Source organism: Aptenodytes forsteri, unplaced genomic scaffold, assembly GCF_000699145.1.
Source record: "Aptenodytes forsteri isolate BGI_AS27 unplaced genomic scaffold, ASM69914v1 Scaffold104, whole genome shotgun sequence".
NCBI lineage: Eukaryota > Metazoa > Chordata > Aves > Sphenisciformes > Spheniscidae > Aptenodytes > Aptenodytes forsteri.
In genome coordinates this window covers 55,789-78,400 of record NW_008795943.1, presented here as the reverse complement: position 1 = coordinate 78,400, position 22,612 = coordinate 55,789, and the positions used below count along the sequence as shown (strand labels likewise).

General features: G+C 39.0%; 1 protein-coding gene across 1 annotated transcript in view; it reads left to right on the top strand.

Moving 5' to 3' along the window:
- The window catches only part of SLC44A5 (solute carrier family 44 member 5), a 55,446-nt gene that overhangs the window by 16,589 nt on the left and 16,245 nt on the right, over window positions 1-22,612 (top strand). Inside the window, exons 4-11 of the mRNA XM_009285308.1 lie at window positions 6,872-6,956; window positions 10,517-10,601; window positions 13,629-13,757; window positions 14,545-14,605; window positions 16,238-16,361; window positions 17,572-17,655; window positions 20,269-20,381; window positions 20,810-20,941. Coding sequence (XP_009283583.1) covers window positions 6,872-6,956; window positions 10,517-10,601; window positions 13,629-13,757; window positions 14,545-14,605; window positions 16,238-16,361; window positions 17,572-17,655; window positions 20,269-20,381; window positions 20,810-20,941 — 813 coding nt within the window. The remainder of the gene's footprint in view (window positions 1-6,871; window positions 6,957-10,516; window positions 10,602-13,628; window positions 13,758-14,544; window positions 14,606-16,237; window positions 16,362-17,571; window positions 17,656-20,268; window positions 20,382-20,809; window positions 20,942-22,612) is intronic.

Sequence of the window (22,612 nt, the reverse complement as noted above, 5' to 3'; positions counted from 1 at the left end):
CTTTATGTCTTCAGGAAGACGGAGAAGTGAGGAAGCAAATGGTATATACCAGCAAGTGAGAGAGGCATGGAGGACCTTTGCAAGGAAGTGCGAAGCCCGCACTAGGAAGCAAACACCAGGGTAACAGATGGCTGATGATGCTTGCAGGTGGAAGAAATTATTTCTTTTCAAAACTCTCTGTTTTTTTCCTTATCTAATCGCTTTGAGCCTCTGTTTCCCAAAATTGAATGATAACTTGAGATCTATGAATGTAAGAAAAGCGGGCAGAGCAAAAAAGTGAATTCAGAAGCTGTTCAAGCTGTACTTGATTTTATGCCATGCTTCTAGAGATTACAGCAGCTATAGGATTCTCTTTGGGATTGGATCCGGGAAGAGTGTGCCCAACTGTACTGCATGGCATGATTGTACAGTCAGCTTCAGACTGACTTGAAATGCAGTCCTCTGACAATTTTTTCACAAATGATGTGGAATGATGCTTAAGTTAACATCAGTGGCATCTGTGTGGAGGCAAGTCCAGGATCTCTTTGTTTTGTTGCCGCTACTGGATTCTGTGTATGCAGAATCGTGCATGTGCTCTCTCATCACAGTTCTGGCTATTGTTTGGATCCTGTGGGCCCTTTCCTTTGCTATGGAATGAAGCATCTTCTTTCCCTCATGGCATAATTGAATTGTTCCCACTTTGCTTAAATCCAAATCGACACTAATGTTCATTTGACTTGTGAAAGTATTTGGAGCAGAAATATTCACGCGACTCCCAGTTATAGGAGATTGGAGAGGGACTTACCAGAATATACATGCAATATATATCTCTGGTTACTAAACCTGCTCTGGAATAGACTGAAGAAAAGGAGGTAAATTATTAGTCCTAAGAAGCAACAGTAGCTGTTGGACTGTGCACAGCTCTTGCAGACCTGCCGTGCCTCCCACTTGGTGCTGGGAGTATGCCGTGTCTGAAGGACATCCCTCTAATGTCTGTGCTGTTGTCCTCCTCTTTCTACCTGATTGACTGATTCTTCATTGATGTTCTGCTCTCTCCTTCTGTCACTTCTCAAACACAAAGCCAGAGCTGAAGAAGCTGGACTCAGATCAGAGGAACATTTGTTGTTTTCTTGAGCATACAAATGCTCTGGTGACTGGTGAGCTGCCCCTGTGCAGACAGGCAATATTCTGAAGTGCTGCTACCTGGACAAAGGGAAAGGAGAGCATTGGCAGTTTCTAGCTGTATGGTATTCTTATGCTGCCAGATCTTGGCTCTCTTTCCAGCACTATATAAATCTCCTTAATTTTTTGGCTAAAACTTTATGTCAACTTTCTATGTGCAGTTTCCAAAGAACCCTGTATGCTAGGTGTTGCAGAAGTAGATAGCAGCAGAAGAGGACTGACCAGTTCCTCGCTTCTTCACGTCTGTAATCTCAGACAATGTAGTTACTGTGATGTGAGACAGTGAATTGGTCATATTCCCTGGTCTGCACATGCAGTGGTTTCCTACTGGACACAAGGCATCTGAACAGCCTTCTCTTGCAAACCTTATGAAATATTGGTTAGAACTAGAACCTATTCCTGGAACCAGGTACTGAATTTGTAGCTGGTGACTTTTTCTACCTTTCTTACAGAGAAGATTTGAATTTTCAATCTAGAAACCTTTAGTTCAGCTCCAAATCCAGATGCACGTGGTCCCTGCTTTTCATCTTTCCTTGTACTGTACTTCAGCTATTCTTTTTACTCTAATTTATTTCTAAGTAAAAGATGAGATCAGCTTTGGTACAGTTCCAGGGGCCAGCCCTGTACAAAATACATGAGAGTCAAAGTTCACATTAAGAGGAAGCAGATTATAAATCAATCCTTAGTCATGAATTACATCTTATTATAGGAAAAAAAACCCCGTAGATTTCCGCAGTTTCTTGAATATGTGTGAATACTGCTCTAGATCCCTGTTTAATTTGGCTTGAGAAGTAAGCAATAAATGCAGGTTCATCACACAACTGCTATGACTGAAAATCTGAGTCAAATTTTGTCCTCAGTATTGTATGTATAGCTCACATAGGCTTCAGCTATATGTCTGTCTGTGTAACAGTGGGGTAGATTTTTTTTATGTTTCAGGGGGGCTGAAATGCAGTCTGAGTAAAAGGTAATCAATTCTCCTTGAAAGATGAAACCAAATGATTTTTGATACTAGCCTTTCTTAGTTCTGCTTCAGTGATGGCTGCTGTTGAGTGACTGTACTGAATAGAAACAGTTATTCTATGATTTGCTTTCTTATCAATCTTTTAACTTTACAGATGAACTAATAGTGCTAATTTAACATTCCATGTAGTTTTCCTTCCTATCAAACTGCCTTAACTCTTCATGTTTATTTCAGAGACACCGGGCTTATCTGGGCAATACTTTACAAGTGTTTAGCCTCTTAATTTAAGATTATTTTAATTCAGAGAAGTGCACATAAAAGGCAGCAAATAAGTTATCTTGGAAAAGAGCCTCACATTCCAAAGGACAGGTTAATTCAAAGTAACAACTCTTGTTGTATTGCTCCAAGGGATGCTTACACAATACCAGTGTTATCAACATGGATTTACAAATTCTGTGTCATGTGTTCTATTACCTGTTTCAATACATTAGTAAATTGCTTGTGTTAAAAAGCCATAAGAACAATTTGGCAGGTCATTTTCTCCATACATAAAACCATTAAAAATATACCTTTAAGGGAAGCAAAATAATGATATGAAAGACTGCCCTTTCAAAAATACACAGCAGAGGGAATGAGACAGATAGTATAAACACATTTGCAGTTCATTTTTACGTATCACAGGATGCCATCATTCTAATCATATTTTCTTCTTGACAAGGAGCTTTCTAGCCTTTACAACCACTGACATAGCCCATAGAGCACAGAAAAAAAGGAGTGCATCTGATAGACATTTAGTGACAGACATTAGCTATTTTTGATGCTGTCCATGTGTGTTGGCTCCACATCAATAAAAGGACTGACATAACTGCAGGCCTCCCAAAAATGCTATACCGGTGTCATAGGATGTCACATTGCTGCTCTGAGGGCTGAGTCAACTGTGTAATATGGTTCAGCTGTTCTTTAATTTTCTTTTTTAGCCCAGATGTTTGTACCAGCACTCAGGCTGCAGCCTTATGAGCATCAGAGCATGCTGGAATAAAAATTTTATGTGACTGGATTCCTTTTCATTTAGTGCTCGATAGTGAGTCACCAATAGTGCAGCACAACATGCAAAACATGGTGCTGCTCTGTCAGGCTAGTTCTTGCAATAACCTTCTTCACTCAGTGAGAACTGTTGAATTAGGTACTTATTCCTCACTGACTAGGCCAGAAAAATTGTGTATTTATCACATGGATTCTTTCACTGTCATGGCTCTAAGTTTGCAAAGAGGGTGACAGGGATTAAGTTTATTAATCTTGATGGTTAGCCCTGGCACAGGCAATGAAAGAAGCTGTGTATTTTCTCTTCTGTTGGTCATTTCCCTTTTCTTTCTGCTGCAGAGTTAATTAAATGCTAAATGTGTATGTTGTAAATCAGACCCAATTATTTTTTGTTTCACTTTGGAATTTAGCTGAGAGGCATCTTCCTCCATCCACCCAGCAGCTGATCCCAGTGATGGAATTTCACAAAGTGTGCTAAATCTATTTTTTAAAAGTAGATTCTTTATAATACTGTTTTATTAAAAACGTGACTGAAGCCTTAGGCACACAGGACAACTACTGCCAAGCAGGAGTAGTTTTAGACAATTCGATAATGGCAAAGCACGTACAGTCTGAACAGAAATTCTATTCAGAAGTGAGCAGTGTGTTCCATTGTTTATACTCTGCTAATTTTTACACTCTGCTAATTTTTACTAATAATTGAGAAACACACAGCAAAAGATGAGTGATTAAATTTGAGACCAAGGATTGATACAAACCCAGTGAAACCAAGGGAGCCTTTTGAACTATTTTAGCAGACTTTGTATTAGAACTAAAAAGAATGTGAGGAGAATACACTGCTGTGCCCATTTGATGAGCTGAGTTTTATTCTTGTTGGCTGTGTTAGTCCACCCAAACAGGCTGAAGGAAGTAAGCCTGGGTCACATGGGCCCTTCTTATGGAAAGATCCTTAATAAGACTAAGATAGCAAAAAAAACCCCAACCAACATTATGTTGTAGTGTTTATCTCCTTTCTCCCAAGTTTGTCTGAGGAGTGAAAAATAATGCTAGGTTTAATATGCTACTTAGGAAAGGGATATTGTTGGCAGCAGCAACTACTTCCAAATGATCTATATGAAGCAGATAGAAGTCTTGCTACAGAATTCTTGTCAGTACTTTGCATCTGCCGTGGTGGCGCTTATCTCTACTGCTTCCTGTTTTGCTGGTGTTAAAGAAAAAATACAGTCAAGTGTGAAAAATGAGTCCTTTTAATAATGTGCCAAACTAATTTAAAAAAACTAATTTGGGGGCTGGGAAAACACCGATGTATTAGAGTCATCTAACATCATACAAGTAAGGCCTGAAAGGTCTTTCAGGTCTGTATAGGAACTTGATCCATTTGGGACCAGACTTTTACCTGTATGAAAAGCAAGGTCATATTAAAGTAGAAAGAAAAACTCCCTCTTGTCAGTCATGATGGAAGAAAGTATACATGGCATAACCTACAGACTCATTGCAATCGCTAGAGAGCTGTCTGCTTTCTAATGTCCTGTACACATATGAGTTACCAACTGACTATAGGAATTCCTAAGAGAGAGTTGATGCCTCCTAAATGTTCCTATTAAGTAATGCTACTGAAATAAGTAAGTGAAAAAGTAAATGGGGTTTAACACCGGTGAAGCACTTTAGCTTTCTCTGAGCATCAGAACACCATGGTTAATCTGAAATGCAGTTAATCTGAATGTTCAGAAAGTGTTTGATAGCAAGCAGCAGATTAATTCACGAACTCCAAAACACAGGAAAACTAACATAAGTTAAAAAGAACTAGCAGATTCATTCTCATAACCTAAAACCATTCCAGGTGAAAGGTGGCATTACAGATTCTCTGTAACTATTTGCATTGAAGATACGTTGTGCATCTGTCCTGAACATTTCAGTAAATTTGCAGTCTGCTGCTCTGAGATCTTATATAGGTTCTGTCTCTACTGCACGTATCATTATTGTTAAGCGCTGTCACCAAAGTGACCTTGAGGAAAACGACAGTTTCACAAATGACTAAATATAATGTCGCAAAGTTGAGAGAAAATGGGGTAATTAACAGAGAAGCAAGTTCAAGGTGGTTTGCATAGATCGAAGCCTAAAATGTATGCTAAGTGGGGTCCTGACATGCAGTATATAGTGCAAAAGGGGGAAGGTTGGGACTAAAATCTTTGTAATACCTGTAATCTTTTCCACATAATACAAGCACAAGGAAATGTTTGGGAGAAGATCAATGGTCTTTTCTAACAGTTCTCTAGCAACCTGATTTTAGGGTGTCAGCTCAGGGTAGTGATATGGAATTATATTCTGGCATTATATCTTACTTTCAGATGATACTTAAAAATAAATGAAATTTCCGTTATTTAGGGTCAAATCAGCAGTTAGTAGAACAGTTCAAAGGCTAGTCATTGGCTAGTCATGAGGGAAGCTTAGTCAGGTCTGCACACTACAGCTTAGAAATAATGATACGAATAGTGATAGCTGGTGTGTACTTGATCCTCAAAGGGAAATAATGGTGCAGGTGAAAATGGCTTGGAAAAGAAATCTTGCTTCGAAGTGGAGAAAAGAAGTTTAAAAGTTCAATATAAACCTCTTTTCCCATTCAGTACTATGGTTCATGCTAGCGTATAATACATAAGTTGCCAGGTACAGACCTAGTAACTGAAAAGTGGGACAATTGCCAAGTGAGAGGTCAGGAAATGTTTTCATTTACAAAGTGAGAGTTTGTTCCCATTCTTAGTGCATATGGAGTCCTAGACTGGTTTCGGCTGGGATAGAGTTAATTTTCTTCCTAGTAGCTGGTACTGTGCTGTGTTTTGGATTTAGGATGAGAATAATGTTGATAACACACTGATGTTTTAGTTGTTGCTAAGCAGTGCTTACACTAGTCGAGGACTTTTCAGCTTCTCATGCCCTGCCAACGAGAAGCTGGGAGGGGGCACAGCCAGGACAGCTGACCCAAACTGGCCAAAGGGGGAGTTGGCGAGGGGGTGGTGACCGCTGCTCGGGACCTGGCAGGGCATCAGTCGGCAGCTGGTGAGCAATTGCATTGTGCATCACTTATTTTGTATATTCTTTTATCATCATTATTATTATAATTATTTTCCCTTCCTTTTCTGTCCTATTAAACTGTCTTTATCTCAACCCATGAATTTTACTTTTTTTTTCCGATTCTCTTCCCCGTCCCACTGGTGGAGGGGGGAGTGAGCGAACGACTGTGTGGTGTTTAGTTTCCTGCCGGGTTAAACCACAACAAGTCCATTAGATTCAGTCACACCCTGTGTATTTCTGTCACACACCCAGGTAATCCCATTAATTTCAGTGCCATTGTGGTTGTCTGTAAACACTCAGATTTGCCTACATAGTTAGCTCCTCTTCTTTCCCCTTTTAATAACCATTATTTTTTAAGTCTATTACATCATATTTTGGATACAACCCAGATATATGTGCCCTGAAGGTAAAAAGTGAACTGGTTTTCTTTCTTACTGATTCATCCATATCTTAGTTCAGTTTAGTTTGTTTCATATTTTAGTTTTCATTAGGAAATTTACAAATCAGTACTCTTCAGTGGTGATCAACAAAGATTAAAGTGGTACGTTAGAGGTGATACGTTTTCACGCTAGTCAGTTTCAACTATTAACTGTGTACACTTGACTAAAATGTTAAAAGATACGTGTATATTTGCAGCTTGGGTGCACGGTGACCCCAGGAAAGTGATTTATCCAACTGACAGCTATGGGCAGTTCTGTGGTCAGAAAGATACCCTCAATGAGTGAGTACTAAATCTATTCACATACCTTTATTACTCATGCACTGTGAATAAGATGTGAGGTTTCAAATCTCTCTGTCTGCTAGGGGTTTTTGTGGGAAGTTGAAGAGACACTCTTACTGTATTTATTCCAAATAAAGTTCAGAAATAGATTAGTTGCTCAGTGCAAATCTAGACCCAAATTATTACTATAATGCAGTTGTTTTCATCATTCAGAGAATATTTTTGGTAAAGTATCAATATAACTTAAAGATTGCATCACTAATTACATAGAAAGTGACTAGCTGGCACAGCTTCTAACCACCAAAGTTTGGATAGTTAGTAACCCATCGAGTAATTCTTTTGTCCACCTTGGGATAAGAGTAGTCCTAAAGCATTGTAGCCTGGTTCTGAGTTTTTCTCAACATGCACTAAATAACAGAAAGGACCATAAGGAAAAGGTCTTGGTTTTTCTGGTGCTTATCCAGTGCCAGTAGAGAGGAGACTGAGTGGTCTGGGAGACAGGCAGCTGTAACCATACCTTCCTTGGGGATATCAGCCAAACGGCTCTACTTGTCTCAGTTTCCCAGTCTTTTTAAATTTTGAATTGTAAGAGTTAAATTAATTAGTTGATATCAACAAAGTACTTCTACAGGAAAATAGCTGCTCAGGAAAGAAAGATGTCACGTCAATGTTTTCTCTGAAAATCTAAGTGTTTTGTGAAACAGAATTTAAAAAATAGTTTGCTTTTTCCCTCACCTTCTCCCTTTTAAAAAGTAAGTAATAGGCCTCCTTTATACCCTTGTCACTGTCAAGAAGCTGGATGCTATGCAGGAAGAAAAACAGAAGCTAGTGTTTGATAAGAGCTCTTTGCTGCTTCTCTCTTTACCCATTTAGTTTTCTGGGAAAAAACTGAGGAAGCCACTGTCCAAAGGGCAGTTCAGAAGGGGAGGAGCAGGAGACAGGGAGTGGAACAGGGGTAGAACTAGGACTTCATACCCTCTCAAGTTTTTTTTACAGAGGAAACAGACTAGATAGTGTAAGAAGACCTGATCCACCCTCTGACTAAGATTCTTCGCATCAGTTGTTGGAGAGTCCAACTTCCTGAAAAGGAAAAACTAGGAGAAAAAGTTGTAGTGTTGTGTGTGTTACCCTCACTGCACCCCTTCCCTGCTCCCCACCCTCCTTATCCCCAATTGTCCTTGTTCCCTCTCTGGTCTGTAGGAAGCAGTGGGCAAACGGGTTTGGGAGTCTCAGACACTCAGCATCCATGCACTGTGTGGCGTGTAGCCAGATTCTTCTCTCTGATTCTTATCATCCACTCCCATTCCCTCTTTCTCTTTGTTACTCAAGTCTTCCCTTTAGTTATTTCTTACAATGTGATTTCCAGTTTGTATTCACAAATGTCCCTCCATATATATGTTTGCTGGAGAATAATACAGCTACTGAGACTGCATTTTGGCACTTACTTGCTACATTGAGGCGTTCCTTATAAAAATATAAGCCAAAAGATACATAATACAACCTACTGGAAAAGCAAGAGTGTTTATGGCATTAGGTCAGGAGGCCCCTCTGAACAAGTCCCTCTAGTCCCTAAAAGTGGAGGTGTTGGATGTGCTTGTCAGCCCTTCATTGATACCATTGTCAGATTTTTCAGATGCCCTAAAAGTAAGCAGTGTGAAAGGCTAACCCAGGACTACGGTTTTCCAAAGTCCCCAAGGGCTTAGTCTGAGACTTTTTTCTTGGAAAGTGATCACAGTCTCTGTGTTTTGAATCTTGTGCTTGGAACAAGCCTTCCCAGAAATCTCACTGAGGAGTAGAAAAGAGAAGCTAAAAACCAAGCCAACACTCGCAGCTCATGCAAAACCCCATTTGAACGCCAGTGAATTCTATGCAGTTAAATTAATTCTACCTTGTGTTGTCATGCGAGTCTCTTAGGCCTCTTTGTGTCTCCCTGTAATCCATCCATTAATCTCCATGTAATCTCTAAGCTTATTTTGCCTTCTGCAGAGCACAGCATAATCACGGAATACAACACAATTTCATTATAAAGAATACAGACCTACTTCTCGGTGGCTGTTTTCTTGTGTTAGGTATAGGTTTAGACTTTCTTTTCTGCTGTGAATATCAGCAAGTGGACTTGATATAAGAAAAAAAAAAGATGTCATTAATGGCTTTGAGCAGCTCACAGATTATAAATGATATCAAGAAACTATTGAAGAACGATGACATTTCAGTCCAAAATTTTATTCTATTGATTTGAAGAAATAACAACGATAGTGAATTGTTTTTGCCAGGATGCTTCTTTTGTTAAACAATGCATAGTAGAACATAGCTCAGTGAAAACAATTTAACCTTGTAAAATGTCAGGCAGTTGAGCTAATCCCAGTTTTAAAGGGAACTTGAATGTGCAGTGATGCTATATAATGGCTTTGGAGGCATAGCCATATGCAGCAATTGGTGGAGCCACGTGCTGGTGGAGGATCAGAGGATATGTCCTGGACTGGGGGAAACAATGGAGAGATGTGGGAGCAGGACTTGTGCCAAGTCCGCAGATAGAAGAGGGGCAGCCTTGTTAGCCCAAGCACACTTCATTGTTAATACTGCCATCCTGCTCCCAAGGCAGAGCTCCCTCTGTGCTACATTGCCACTGTGGGGGTCAGTGGTGGCTCAAACACTGCTTACTGTGTTTTCTTGCACATCATAGGCCATAGGGGGGCATATGCACCATTATTTCTTATGGGGACACTGTATAGTCCTGGCATGGCTAGCTGACTTTGAAGTCTTGTGTAAAAAGGACAGGACTACTGCCGTACCATCTTCACTAGAGCTATCTGATAATTTTCTGACATAGCAAAGCTTAACAGCATATTTTGCTGTCTTCAAAACCCAGGTATCTTGGAGTTTAAATCCAGAGATCTTGGAGTAATCAGTTTTCAACAAATCCAAACTGAGGTGACAGCTACCTCAAGGTCCCAAGTTCCAGAAGCTGTCAAGTGTGTGGATTCTGGGGTGCAAACCCCTCAGACTGTCCCTTATTTATATCAAAGGAGGTTTATCAGTGTTGTTAGCAGATGCTATTATCATTCTGTTTCCTGGCCAGCTGCTTTCAGTTTCCAACCATAAAAAGCTTTTGACTGATTTTGGTGCCACCTTCTGATCAACAAAAAATAAGCAGCTTTTACAGTGTAGCATTTGCTGATAGTGATTTTGTGTGCAGTACATACACAATATGTTCAATGTAAGCAAAGGGACCACAGTGTTTTTGCAGGGGTATTTTACAGACCTCACTTCTTAGAGGCAGGACTACAGATATCTGTAACAGTGCCTAGGGTTGTTTCAGCTTAAAACCTTGCTGTGGACAAAACTTCTCAAAATTAGCATTCAAATACTTCTGGTTTCAGAGATGTCTTGGCACAGAACACTCAGGGTCTGCTTGGGATTTGTTTTTTTGTCTTGTGTTTGCAATATGACCATTCACAATAGTAGAATTTAAATATCGATGTATGCTATAAATTTTTGAATGGTAGGATGTATAAGCACCCATATTTGTAACATTAATTATCTTATATCCACTTCCGTAGGAACAAGACCATTTTGTTTTACTTTAACATTCTGAAATGTGCCAGCCCCATAGTGTTAATAAACCTACAGTGCCCTACAACACAGGTGAGTGAAATACAGAGACAATATGTTTTCCCTGCCTCTTAGTCATGGTGCTTAAGAACTAGACATACAGTTGTTTGGATTTAAAAATTGCTGTTCCTATCCTTCAAAATATAATATGATTGTTTTATAGATTACATGTGTAGCACACGGTCTCTGTAGCCTGTGATGGTCGGAAAAAATAAATAGAAATACACAAGATTGTGTATATTGGATAAGTGTTGACAAAAAAAAGTCTGTTTAGTTGAATACAGCAATTTGTTACTTATGAATTCATCACAGGCAGCTATTCACTAGTAATCAGTGCATGCAGAAAATAATTTTGATTGACGTCTAGGGTTTTCCAAACTAGACACGTTCAAGAAAATGTGCATATCCTCAGTGACAGGAGTGTCGGGGTGTGGTTAGAGCCTATGGCACTTTCAGAAGTGAAGATCTTGAAAGCTTGTTCTTGTCTAATGCCACAATTTGTACTCTCTTAGCTGTGCTGCAACTTCTCGTGAAGCTGTGAAATAAACACAGTCACTGAACTTGTGTGGGTTAAAATTACCCTCCTGATCTTTTTTACATGAGACCATTTTACTGATCTGGTTTGTTGAATAATTGCACAACCAGTATGTCAGTTTATCTTATGAGGCAACAACTTATGGCATGGGGTAGGTCAGAGGAATTAGGTGCAGGACTGCTCTGATCCAACTTTGCTGCCAAAGTAATTGTACTGTGTAATTAAACTGCAGGTGACAGAGTATGGTCTCAGCCATCCTGACAACATTCAGTGAAGTCCAGTATTAATTTGGATGAGGGTTGTTATATGGTAACCAATTTACTGATTACAAATGTTAATTGTCTATTTATTTGACTATCATTTTAAAATGTTTCCCATTCCAGCTTGCCCTTACTCCTGATCCCTATCCTTGATAGATGTTTCTGGCCTATCAGTTAGTGTGACCGTATGGACTATTTGACACAGCTGAAGAGATGGAAATCTCCAGCAAGGAAGAGCAAGAACCCTCTTAACACTGACCAGTTGCTGTCAGAATGGAAACTTTCTCTATCAGCAGCAGATTTGCTTCAGGAATCCCCATCTGTCCACATGCAGACACCGACACTGTTACCCTGCAGTCTTTAGACTCTGTTACTGGAACAAGTCAGCCTGTTCAGAAATACTGAGGTCATTGTGTGGGATTTGACTGGTGCTGTGGTCAAGTTGGCAGTGGTCATGAATCAAGTAAGGTGAAATACTTGTTGAAGGAGAGTTTGGGGGAGCAGAGTAGTTATTTTGTTTATTTTCAAACATACAACATCTCCAAAACTGAGAATGTTTTTGAATGCTGTTTGCTACTGCAGATGGTTCATTCTCTGGTCTTTTGTGAAAATGCTGAAGAAACGTTTGTTTGATAATTCCTCTTTTGAACTGCAGACAGGGTCTTTCATTCCTGTCCCATTCATATCAAATAGCAGGAGAAAAACCCAAGAATTGGCATGGGAAGAGCTTCAGTTCTTGAGTAAGACTGTGGATTTGCAAACTGTTATTACAGTTCACTGGATCCATAGACAGCATGTTTCATTGCCTGTTTCATAGGTGGGAAACTGAGGTTATAGTAAAGTGTGTACTTCTAAGTCACCCGTTGTCCCAGCAAGGACAAAACTCTTCTTTCTTTGTTCCTTGGCCTGTGGGTAGTCCACAGGACTGTAGTACTCATCTAGAAAGACCCTCTTGCAGCATCTGCCATGTTCTAAGGATTAGTACAAGATCTTTTCCCAAAATCCCTTTACGTGAATCATATATGGTGGAATGCCCTTGAGGTGAAATACAGTTTCGTGCATGATGTCTCTCTGGTACTTGGATAGCAGAGCTTTGCAGAGGGTGTTTGGATAGCACAGCTTTAGAAACAGAGAACAGCCTTCTAGAAAAGGCTGAAACTTGCTAAAAAGATGGACTTCAAACTACCTCACAGTATTTAGGAACACTGAGGAGTCAGAACGGCTGTACACTTGCATAATTCCAGTGACCAGCAGAGCCTTCAGAGTCTGTGTATTGGGGCAGCTGCTTCTCCATTACGTAAATGTAAATCATGACTTCTGAGTAGATGCATTCATCAAACCCCAGTCCTCACCTGATTTCTCACATAAATCTGGTTTATAATGGCTGTACCTTGAGTGGTGTGAATTTCATTCCTGGCATGTGCACCCCCTTGCTTTGTAACTAGGGGAGATTCATCATTAGTCAGTAGTAAAAAGCCACCTTTGAGTGATTTACACGTAAGTTGACTTGAACAATATCTATGGAGATGTATTTGACTGAAGAGACTGTGTAGAAGGGTGGAACAATTTTAGCTGCATGAGACTTTTTTTTAATAAAGTTCTCCTTATAAATGTAATAGAAAGAAATGACATGTATCCTGTGAAAGTAGCTACTGCACCATCTTGCTCATATACACTGTTGCTGATGGAAGTAGAGGAGGACCTGACAGATTTTTTTCCTGGTGTTCAAAAAAAAAAAAAATTTTTTTCAACAGACTGAAAGCTCTGCATATCTACCAGAATGTGTAGAACCTAAGAAGATACAGAGAGTGGCTTGATATGCCAGATATGAGGAGAGACTTTGAAAGTGTATTCTATCAAAGAATTTTAGAAGCCTTCATCTAGAGAATCAAAAGGAAAACATATGTCCCTTTCTTTCCTGGTGTTCAAAAAAAAAAAAAATTTTTTTCAACAGACTGAAAGCTCTGCATATCTACCAGAATGTGTAGAACCTAAGAAGATACAGAGAGTGGCTTGATATGCCAGATATGAGGAGAGACTTTGAAAGTGTATTCTATCAAAGAATTTTAGAAGCCTTCATCTAGAGAATCAAAAGGAAAACATATTTCCCTTTCTAAATACTGCAGTAAATATTACTGAAGGCAATTCCATAAAAACAGTGCACTTTTATAGGTGGCCTTTTTCTTACTTTTTAATTGTACTGACTTCCCTTACCCTTCTCTACCCCCAGTGTATTTTTACTAATTTTTTTTTCTTTTCTTGCAGCTTTGTGTCTCAAAGTGCCCAGACAGGTTTGCAACCTACATTGATGTTCAGGCTTCCTACAGATATAAACCAGATCAGTGGAATTACTTCAGGCAGTTCTGCAAACCTGGTTTTAACAATCCTCGCAAGGTGTGTATGTATCAGTAGGTGATGGAATACATTTTTTCTTCAAGCAATACGTAATATGCATGATTTTACTGAGCTACATCAAAGCTTTGAATTATTCTGATTTCACCATATGGAGTTGTCCCATATGTATGGTTTGACAGTGACTTAATCAGGGGTGAAGGTCTTGTATGCACACCAAATCCCCTACTCTTTAAATGATTACTGTTTGCTTAAAAGAATATCTGCAGCTACCTATGTAGTTGCAGTACTGTGGCAAGCAGTATTCTTTAGTACTTAGGTACTTCACAGCAGTAAAGCAGAGTATCTCAAACCAGTTCTTAAGGCTCCTGAGTCATCTATAGCTACTTAGTAATTTAGCTAGGAAAATTAATCTATCCTTCATGTAACTGATTTTGCGCTTAAATGTACTGCATTATTTCTCCCATCTTTAAAACACCTTGCAATTCAGCTATATTAATTGTGCTAAATTCTTAGTCGTCTTTAAGAGAAAAGGTGAAGGGGAGGCAAGGAACAATTGCCCAGTCACTTCTGGCTTAGATGCTGATCCAAAGTGAACAGGTCTTTTCTTTTTTGTCACTAGAAAAGGAAAGCAGAATAGTCTTTTCCCAAATCACAATGACAGTTTGGATTCTCACTTACATCATGAAAGTGTCTTGCAGCTCCACAGTCAAGTTTGGGGAGGAAGCTACAAAACCTAGTTTGGGGCATTTTCTCAGACTGGGTGAGAAACGAAAAACACGTAGTTATTCTGCTATGTATTCAGCATTCCTATTTTTCCCCTTTTTAGTCTGTTGCTCAAGTCCTACGTGATGAAGATTGTCCTTCGATGATCATTCCAAGCAGGCCTTGTGAGTGGTTCTACTTCTTACACACATCTTAGCAGATTATAAGCGTTCACATTAAAGCACAACTCCAGTCTGAAAAGTGTTTTGTTGCAAGGTCACTAGGAGCTGTCTGTTATCTGACAGTGACATCCATTCAATTTTAAACAGTTTGAAAGTATAAAGATTTATTATTTTTTTTTTCTAACTGCCATCTGTGAACATTCAGCGTGTGATCGGGTCAAGCTGAGCTGTTTCTTGCTCTTGAATCGTCACTGATAACAAAAGCTTTACAGCTCAAATTGTGCCTTCCAAAACATGTGAGCAAGCAATCCCATTGGCATCAAGAAAATGCCACGAATGTAGGAAGGAACACGTGGCCAGCTGTTGAAGTTCAGATGATACTTGAGTCCCGTTGCAGTGCAGCTCGCTTTTCAGTTGCAGTGCTAGCTATGCAGGGCATACAGAGGAATTAAGGGGCCAAAAAATGGTTTTGTCACTGTGGTCAGCAGGTATTTCTGAGCAGATAATCACAGGTCTCAGAGCTCATCTCAGCTGCAGAAGCGTAATACCAAGAGTATCTGTCACTGACCCAGGAGCTCATGCAAATAAGAAATTGCTGTTTATTTTTCCATGGTTTAAAATAGACATCATGTAAACGAGGGACAGATTATCAAAAAGAGAAAATTTGGATTAAATTTTTTAAAAAATTAAGAATTTGTATGAAAACTGACGTACTGACCCAAAAGACAGAAAATAATTTGCAAAGAAGCTATTATCTTCTTTTAGACTACAACAAGGGGCAAAGATTACAGAGGGAGGAAGAGAGACATGTTACTTAATTATTTCCTCAGAATAATTGGTGGGGTAGATATTCTAGACTGAATATTGAACCCTGGCATCAGTATTGGTTGGAACCTGATAAGGAAAGCACAAAATTGTTATATAAAGTACAGCTGTGTAGGAGGTCTGACCTGCTCTTCCCTTTGGAATGAAAACCAGGACTTTTTGCAGCAAAGAGCAGGGCAACATAAATGAGTATGTAAACATCTCTCCTTTTCTCTCTCTTTTATAATCTCCTCCCTCTGTCTAATTAATAGTTTCTGTCTTTTTTCCATTGCTTCCTCTCCAAGAATATCTAGTGATAGTGGCTGGTACTGCAGCTCATCTGGCATATAAGGAACAACTTGACACTTGCTGTTATGTGTTATTTTGGGTGCTAATACCATTTGTGACCAGTCATGTTGAGTCTGTCCCTGGGGGCTGGTTTGATTATTACCATGAAATGACATATTTGAGAAGCTGCAGTTTTTGTAAGCTGCCCAGATACTGACAGAGAGTAAGTTCCGCATTTATTACAAATTCCTAAACTGCTATAGATACTACTGTTGTTATTTGGTAGCACCTAGAATCTCCAGATGAAAGCTATGATCCCACCATGCCTGAGCTTGGACAAAAAGCCCCAGAGCATAAAAATCATAATCTTGAATATAATGGCTCTTCCAAGATTTGTCAAAGTCAACATATCTTTAGGTAATCAGTTGAAAAACAATTGACAGTGAATCTGAAATGATTTAAATATGTTGCAAAAGACAAGTGATAAAAGTGGAGCTTGACATGAAATGTAGTATGCATGCTTTGTTTTCATATTTTGAATAGTTCTTAAGAGATGCTTCCCAGACTTCTCCACGAAGAATGGTGTGCTCACCGTGGCAAATCAGACTACGTTCAAAGATGGAAGAGGGAAAACAAGAAATGTAACTGATCTCAGGGAAGCTGCAAAGTAGGTTTTACCCTTCTTAAGTGCTCGTTTGTTGGATTCTGAGATTGTGAAATAATTTAGGAATTGAAAAAATAATCATAATCTGTTGTAGCAAATGGCTGAGGATACCCAAGGAAAACTGGCTAGTAAATGGTCTCTCTGTGCCTGGGCACTTGCAAAGTTCCAGTAAGGAAAACCAGCACTGTGGTATGCAGAAATGAGCACGGAGCCAAAAGTTTTAGTCTGATTGTCTCGGAGTGACTGTCAGTTTTTAAATAATTCTTGTTGGTTTTCCTAGCAAAAATTAGTATTAAAGAAAGCTAAAGGAGGTTCAAAATGAAATCCTCGTGCTGCAGGACTCAGGCCAGCCAGTAATGGCCTCGGCGATTCCTTCCTATGGTGGCCTTTCCATTAACATGGACTGTCCTAGTACTTTGGGCATCTCACCTCGTCAGAGTGCTCCTGTTTTTAGTACATATCTAAAGATCAAAAAGCAATGTACTGGGCTCTGATGCATTACACCACCTCCCTTGCAGATGGACAGCAAGTATCTCCAATCCTGGGCATCAACCAGGATGAGAGAAAACTGCTGCAATAGCCTCACTTTGCCAGCTGCTGTCAGTCTTCAGCCCATCTGGAGCGCAGGCTTACCTCTCAATCCAAGGCTACCACATTCTAGCACCTTACCAACACTGATAACACCTGCACCTTATTAAGTTCCATTCTTCTGGCATCTACAACTACATTGTCTGTTCTTTGATAAGAAGATCCTTCATTTCTTCTTAGGAAAACATAAATGTGGGCAAGCACTTTGCAGGATAGGAAAACAATTCCATAAAGTTAACCTTTTGCTTCACTGAGCTGTTTTTTGCTTCTCTGCTATTAGCAGTTCTAGAGTCACAACTGTTTGGCTCTTGGTACATTGCAGATCTTAATAGTATACACTTTTCTTGTGACATAATAAGCAATTCTATCTGGCGATAGTTGGTATTCATAAAGCTTTTTTAATAAAGCTTTTTCAGGAGCTGTATAGACATTTTTACACAGTTTTTTTTCTTTGGCGTACCTGTGATTGATGTTGGCTTGGTTACAGAACTGCAGCTGGAGGATAGTAATATACTCTTATCACTAGCAAAGATATTTCAAATTCTTTCACTGAGCCTATTTGTTGTTTAAATAAATTCTGCTTTTCTACCTAAAGTAACCTTTTCTTTGGTTTGTCTTTTCTCAGCGGCATCAATAATGTCCTGGATGCAAGATCAGTTGGAATGAAAATTTTTGAAGACTATGCCATTTCTTGGTATTGGATTTTAATGTAAGATTTTCATGGGTATTTTTAATTTTTCCAAACTCACTTTGGAGCATGCAGGGAATTAAAAAATAGATTATGTATGTGTTTGTTACCAATCCTACTTTTAAACTCAAGGAGCAACTGTAATTTCCTTTCATCCCATGATAATAACGTTGTTATGGTTCTGTACATGAGGTAAGGATAGCACAGCATACATACATAGAGTGTCAGTTGATCTGGGGTAGCTTTTTAATATCCTACCAGGCAAAAAAACAGGAGGTGCTGTCTTCTGTTGCAGGACTCATCTGCGTGGTAATTCCAAAACTGAAAAATCTTAATTAAGAGACTTTCAAACCAATTGCAGTTGCTAAGTGTCATTACTATATATAAAAAACACATAATTTCTAAATTAATACTAGCAATATATAGTTAAATCCATTATAATCCATAAATCCAGTATAAATCCATAAATCCAATGCAGCAGGCAAAGCAACATCAAGAACAAAAAGTATTGAACAGTATTAACTTTATCTTGCAATTAATACTCACTAATCACCAATTAGTAAAAATGCAGCACTGAAACAAAAGAAGTAGCTATTTTGCTGAAGCAAATATATAAGTATATGTGCATTCTTAGCCCATTAATACTGGTTTTGATGGACCAGGGTGTTGATCAATTTAAACAGGAGCGGAAGTCTTTGCCAGGTGAGAGCCTATAACATGCACATATTAAGCATACATTATTCGAGCCTGAATGCAAATCCACAACAATAAATACATAAACTTTAGATAATAAACTTAATATGGAGAATTAGTCAGTTCAGTAACATAAGTTGTCAGCTTTTAAAGGTGTTCAATCACTGGTGGGAGGACAGCTTTCTCATAGTCTAATACTGTGCTCACAATAGTCAGTGGCAAGAAACTCACTGGTATCCAGCAAGCTCAGTTCTCTCTAGATCTCTTACTGAAATCAGGCTTATGGTACAGATTCTTTCAAAGGAGATAGCACTGAACAGATAGGCTGGAGAGAGAATTGACCATTTTTTGAACAGAAATTCTAAATACTGAAGCCAGTTTCCACATTTCAAATATGATATTTTTATAAGGAATTGTTGCTACTTTTAAAGTAGTTGGATAGAATTTTCTTCACACTTTTCACCAAATGATAGCATACATTAAATGATTTCTGGACAAACATATTTAAGTGCCAGAGTTTGGGTGATGACAATGAAGGCCTGATAGTGAAAGGAGGCTGGATTAAAAATTAAATATGGAATTGCTCTAGTCTTTTTAGCATACCCAAAAAGAACTGCTGCTTTCAAGCCTCAGTTTAAGGGAACCAGTCTATTGAGGACAGTTGTTACCACGTACTCAGTTTTGGTGTTACTAGGACTCGTGTATATCTAAAGATAACTTTAGATAAAGGTAACTTACTGCTTTCAAGAATAGAGTCATAAGCTCCAAAACCACGACTTTTTTTGAGGAATAAATTCTGAATTTCAAACAAGCCATTCAGAAAGAGAAAATACATCATGCTAGGAAGCCTTTAAAGGGCTAGGACTTAAGACCAGCTTACAAAGGTTTAACTAAATAAGCTGATGTTCTTTTTCTTGTCCCTCTGCCCATCTGACTTAGTTTGCCCAAAACATCTGGTTTTGATTGTTTATGATCAGGCTGACCCATTTTTTATCTTTGGTAACTGACTAAATAAGTTGGGAATGTTCAGAAGAGAAGTTACTGAACACGGGCAAGAAGAGGTTTTAACTTTTTTTGAGTCTGTACTAATACAAAATTCTGATGTAGCACCTACTAAAAATTCTGAGAAATGAAATGTGCTGTGAAGCATCTGAGCTGGATGTTTCTTGGATGGGATTATTATTCACACTGCTTTATTCACATGGCTTTATTCACATTGCTTTAGAATGATGCCTCACTGAGTAAAAAGGCCTTTTGCAGTCATTTTTTCCTTTCTGACTTGCTTTCTGGGAGTGAAATGAAAACAAATATTTGCTTACCACAGACTTGATAAAGAGAAGACACTCTGTAGATGTCTTTCCTAGGGGCCCCATTGATAGCTCTTAACAGTTTCTTTTTATGCATCACAATGCCGTGATCATTTCTTCTTCTGATGGGTAAAAAGAGTCACTGGTTTTCCTCCTAAATTTAATTCTTTTTTTCTAGGAAAGCTCCTAGAATGTTACTTTACTAACATTGTTTCTTTGCAAGTAGGGATTTTTAATGGAGGACATAAACCAGCAACCTCCCCACACGTAGGTATTCCTCCAATTTAACTTCCTGTTCTGTAGACTAGACCATGGCCTGAAAAAGGCAGTGAGTTGTTCAGCTGGTGTAAATGACCAAAAAGGCATTGTACTAGTCCCATTCAGCCAACCTGAGAACCTAGTGTGTACAAACATTTCTGGCTCTGCCCTGTGAGATCATCATATATAAGCTATTTGTTTCTAATAGCAGATAATAGCCATGAGGATGTATTTCATAAGGAAGATTTTGAAATACATTTTTACAAATCATTCTCTTATGTGAGATGAAGTGACCCTCGTTTGGAGTAACAGGCATGCCAGGAGGTGAAGATTCTCACACTTGTTTTCCCTGTGTTTCTGTTTCTTGTCTTTCTAGTGGGCTGTTCATTGCAATGATTGTGAGTCTGCTCTTCCTTGTGTTATTGAGGTTCACGGCTGGGGTTCTCTTCTGGATTTTCATCTTTGGTGTGATTGGAATTATAGGTTATGGTAGGTGCAATCTTCTAGCCTCTGAGGCTATTTTTCTTTATTGCTTAAGTTTGGGCAAGGAAAATCAGTAATTACATCAATTAAATGGTACAATTGGGAGAATTAATGCCTAGTTTTAGACACAGTTAAGTGAGAAGGGCTTAAATGGCAGCGAAATTTAGTAAGAATCCAGCTGTGCTGATACTTAGCATCAGATGTAGTAACCTGGATTATCTACCCACAGTATGCTTAGTCTGTATTCACTTGTACTGATATTTCTTTTCTATGTATGTGGTGTTATAGTTGACTAGTCTCACAGTAATGCATTTTTGGTTTTTGCTTACCTGACATGCTGAAGACAAAACACTTGGCTTGTAAAAGATTTTTTTAAAAAACTTGTCTTTGCACTCTTTGGAAACACTCATTTTATATTGATTGCTTTTTAAAAGGCATCTGGCATTGTTACTGGGAGTATGATCATCTTAAAGGAATACCTGGATCTGACCTCACTGTTTACGATATTGGATTCCAGACAGACTTCAGAGTGTACCTGCAACTGAGGCAAACATGGTTAGCATTTAGTAAGTGCCCTTTAAACTTGGTATCTGTTAATGGATATTCAGGAGAATCAATCACTGTCTTGCTACAGTTTCTGCCTTGTTAAATCTCCTCCTCTACGTATGTCGCTCAGAGAAGTAAGCAGAATTCTTTCTTTGTATCATGCAGAAATCTACTTTTTTGCAAGAAGACTAGTATATTTGTAAGGGGAGATAATGCAATTGCACTGGTGACGAGAGTGAAAAATGCCCGTTACTAGCATTCCATTTCCTGTGTGTTCAGTCTTCATAATGGGGAAGTAGAAGGCAATAACTAAGTTAGTCCTGATGAAGTTGCATAAGGAAGGGCATTTTTCTCTCCCAATCTGTTTATTCTCCCTCTTTAAGGGCCCTCTACACATCTTTGTAGAACTGTTTTCATTCAGGTCACTGAATTTTCTTGGAGGCTGATCTAAGACTGTGGAATGAACCATCGCAAATTTCATCACCTTTATTTTCAAAAGTGTTTCATTGCCTTCTCTTACAAGGGCAGTGTATTTAAAAGAAAATCCTACTGGAACAAGACAGCCTGCAGCATACACATCCCTCCCCGGGGAAGGAGGGGCAGAAGAGAGGACAAATACCTGTCAAATATTACTTGCACTGCTGTTACTGCTCTGTTAGAAGGCACACAGACACAAACTGATGATGAATGGAACATAACCTAAAACACTGCCTCTCCCTATTGGTAGCTAAATTAATAGAGCAGTAGTTTACTGCTTACATCTCCTTTCTCTGCTTTGTGTCTGCATTTAACTCTGTGTTGGATCATTGAGCTCATGAGCCATCTTCTACATATTGTTGAGGCAGAGCTTTTTAGTATGCTATCCCTAGAGAATATTAGGACTTCATTATGTTTTTCCTTGTAACTCTCCAAGCCATTCCCCTGCCTGATTCTTAGCAACCAATGTATAGTTTATCTAGAGGTCAGTGTCACTTTCAGTGAGTAAATTGAGGTACTCAGGAATTAAATTACTTTTCCAAAGTCACCCAGCAAAGCAGTTAAATATCCTTGAAGAAAACGTAGGTCCTCTTAGTCCTAGTCTAGAACTCATCATGTACTGACATTGCTTTACTTTTTCACAATGTTTGGGACAAGCTACATTAAGTTAACAGAGCTGAACTGGAATGTGACCAATTTTAAAGAAACCCGATTATGTATTCCTTCATGGGGAACCATATCAAAAAGAGGTGCTGACATACATGTAGCAAACACTTTGTTCTGAACAAAGTCTGTGGCTCTGAGGACCACAGCGGTCTTCTGCCACCTGCAGTTCTGATGGCTAGGGATACTGATAATACTTGGGATTGCAATTTAATGTCATCTGTGACTATCTGGGTCTGGATTCGGAGACTGTCTAAGCTGTGGGACCTGAAGCCAATTCCCATGTCCCTTTACAAACCTCCAGACAAGCCAAGGCTTAGGGATAATATCCCTTCTGTCTTCCTCTCCCTCCACAAAACTTCTTGGTTTCAGCTGGAGGAGACAGGTCCTGCTGCATGCAACCATCCACAACTGCTGGACTGGTTTAAATGTTGTCTAACTGTCTGAAGCACCCAGAATTAATGGATATGTCTGAGAGTCAGAGGAGATGTGCTTCAGGCGTTAAAGACTCTGTCTTCTCTAGATGAAGTCCAGAGAATTTTTTTACTTTC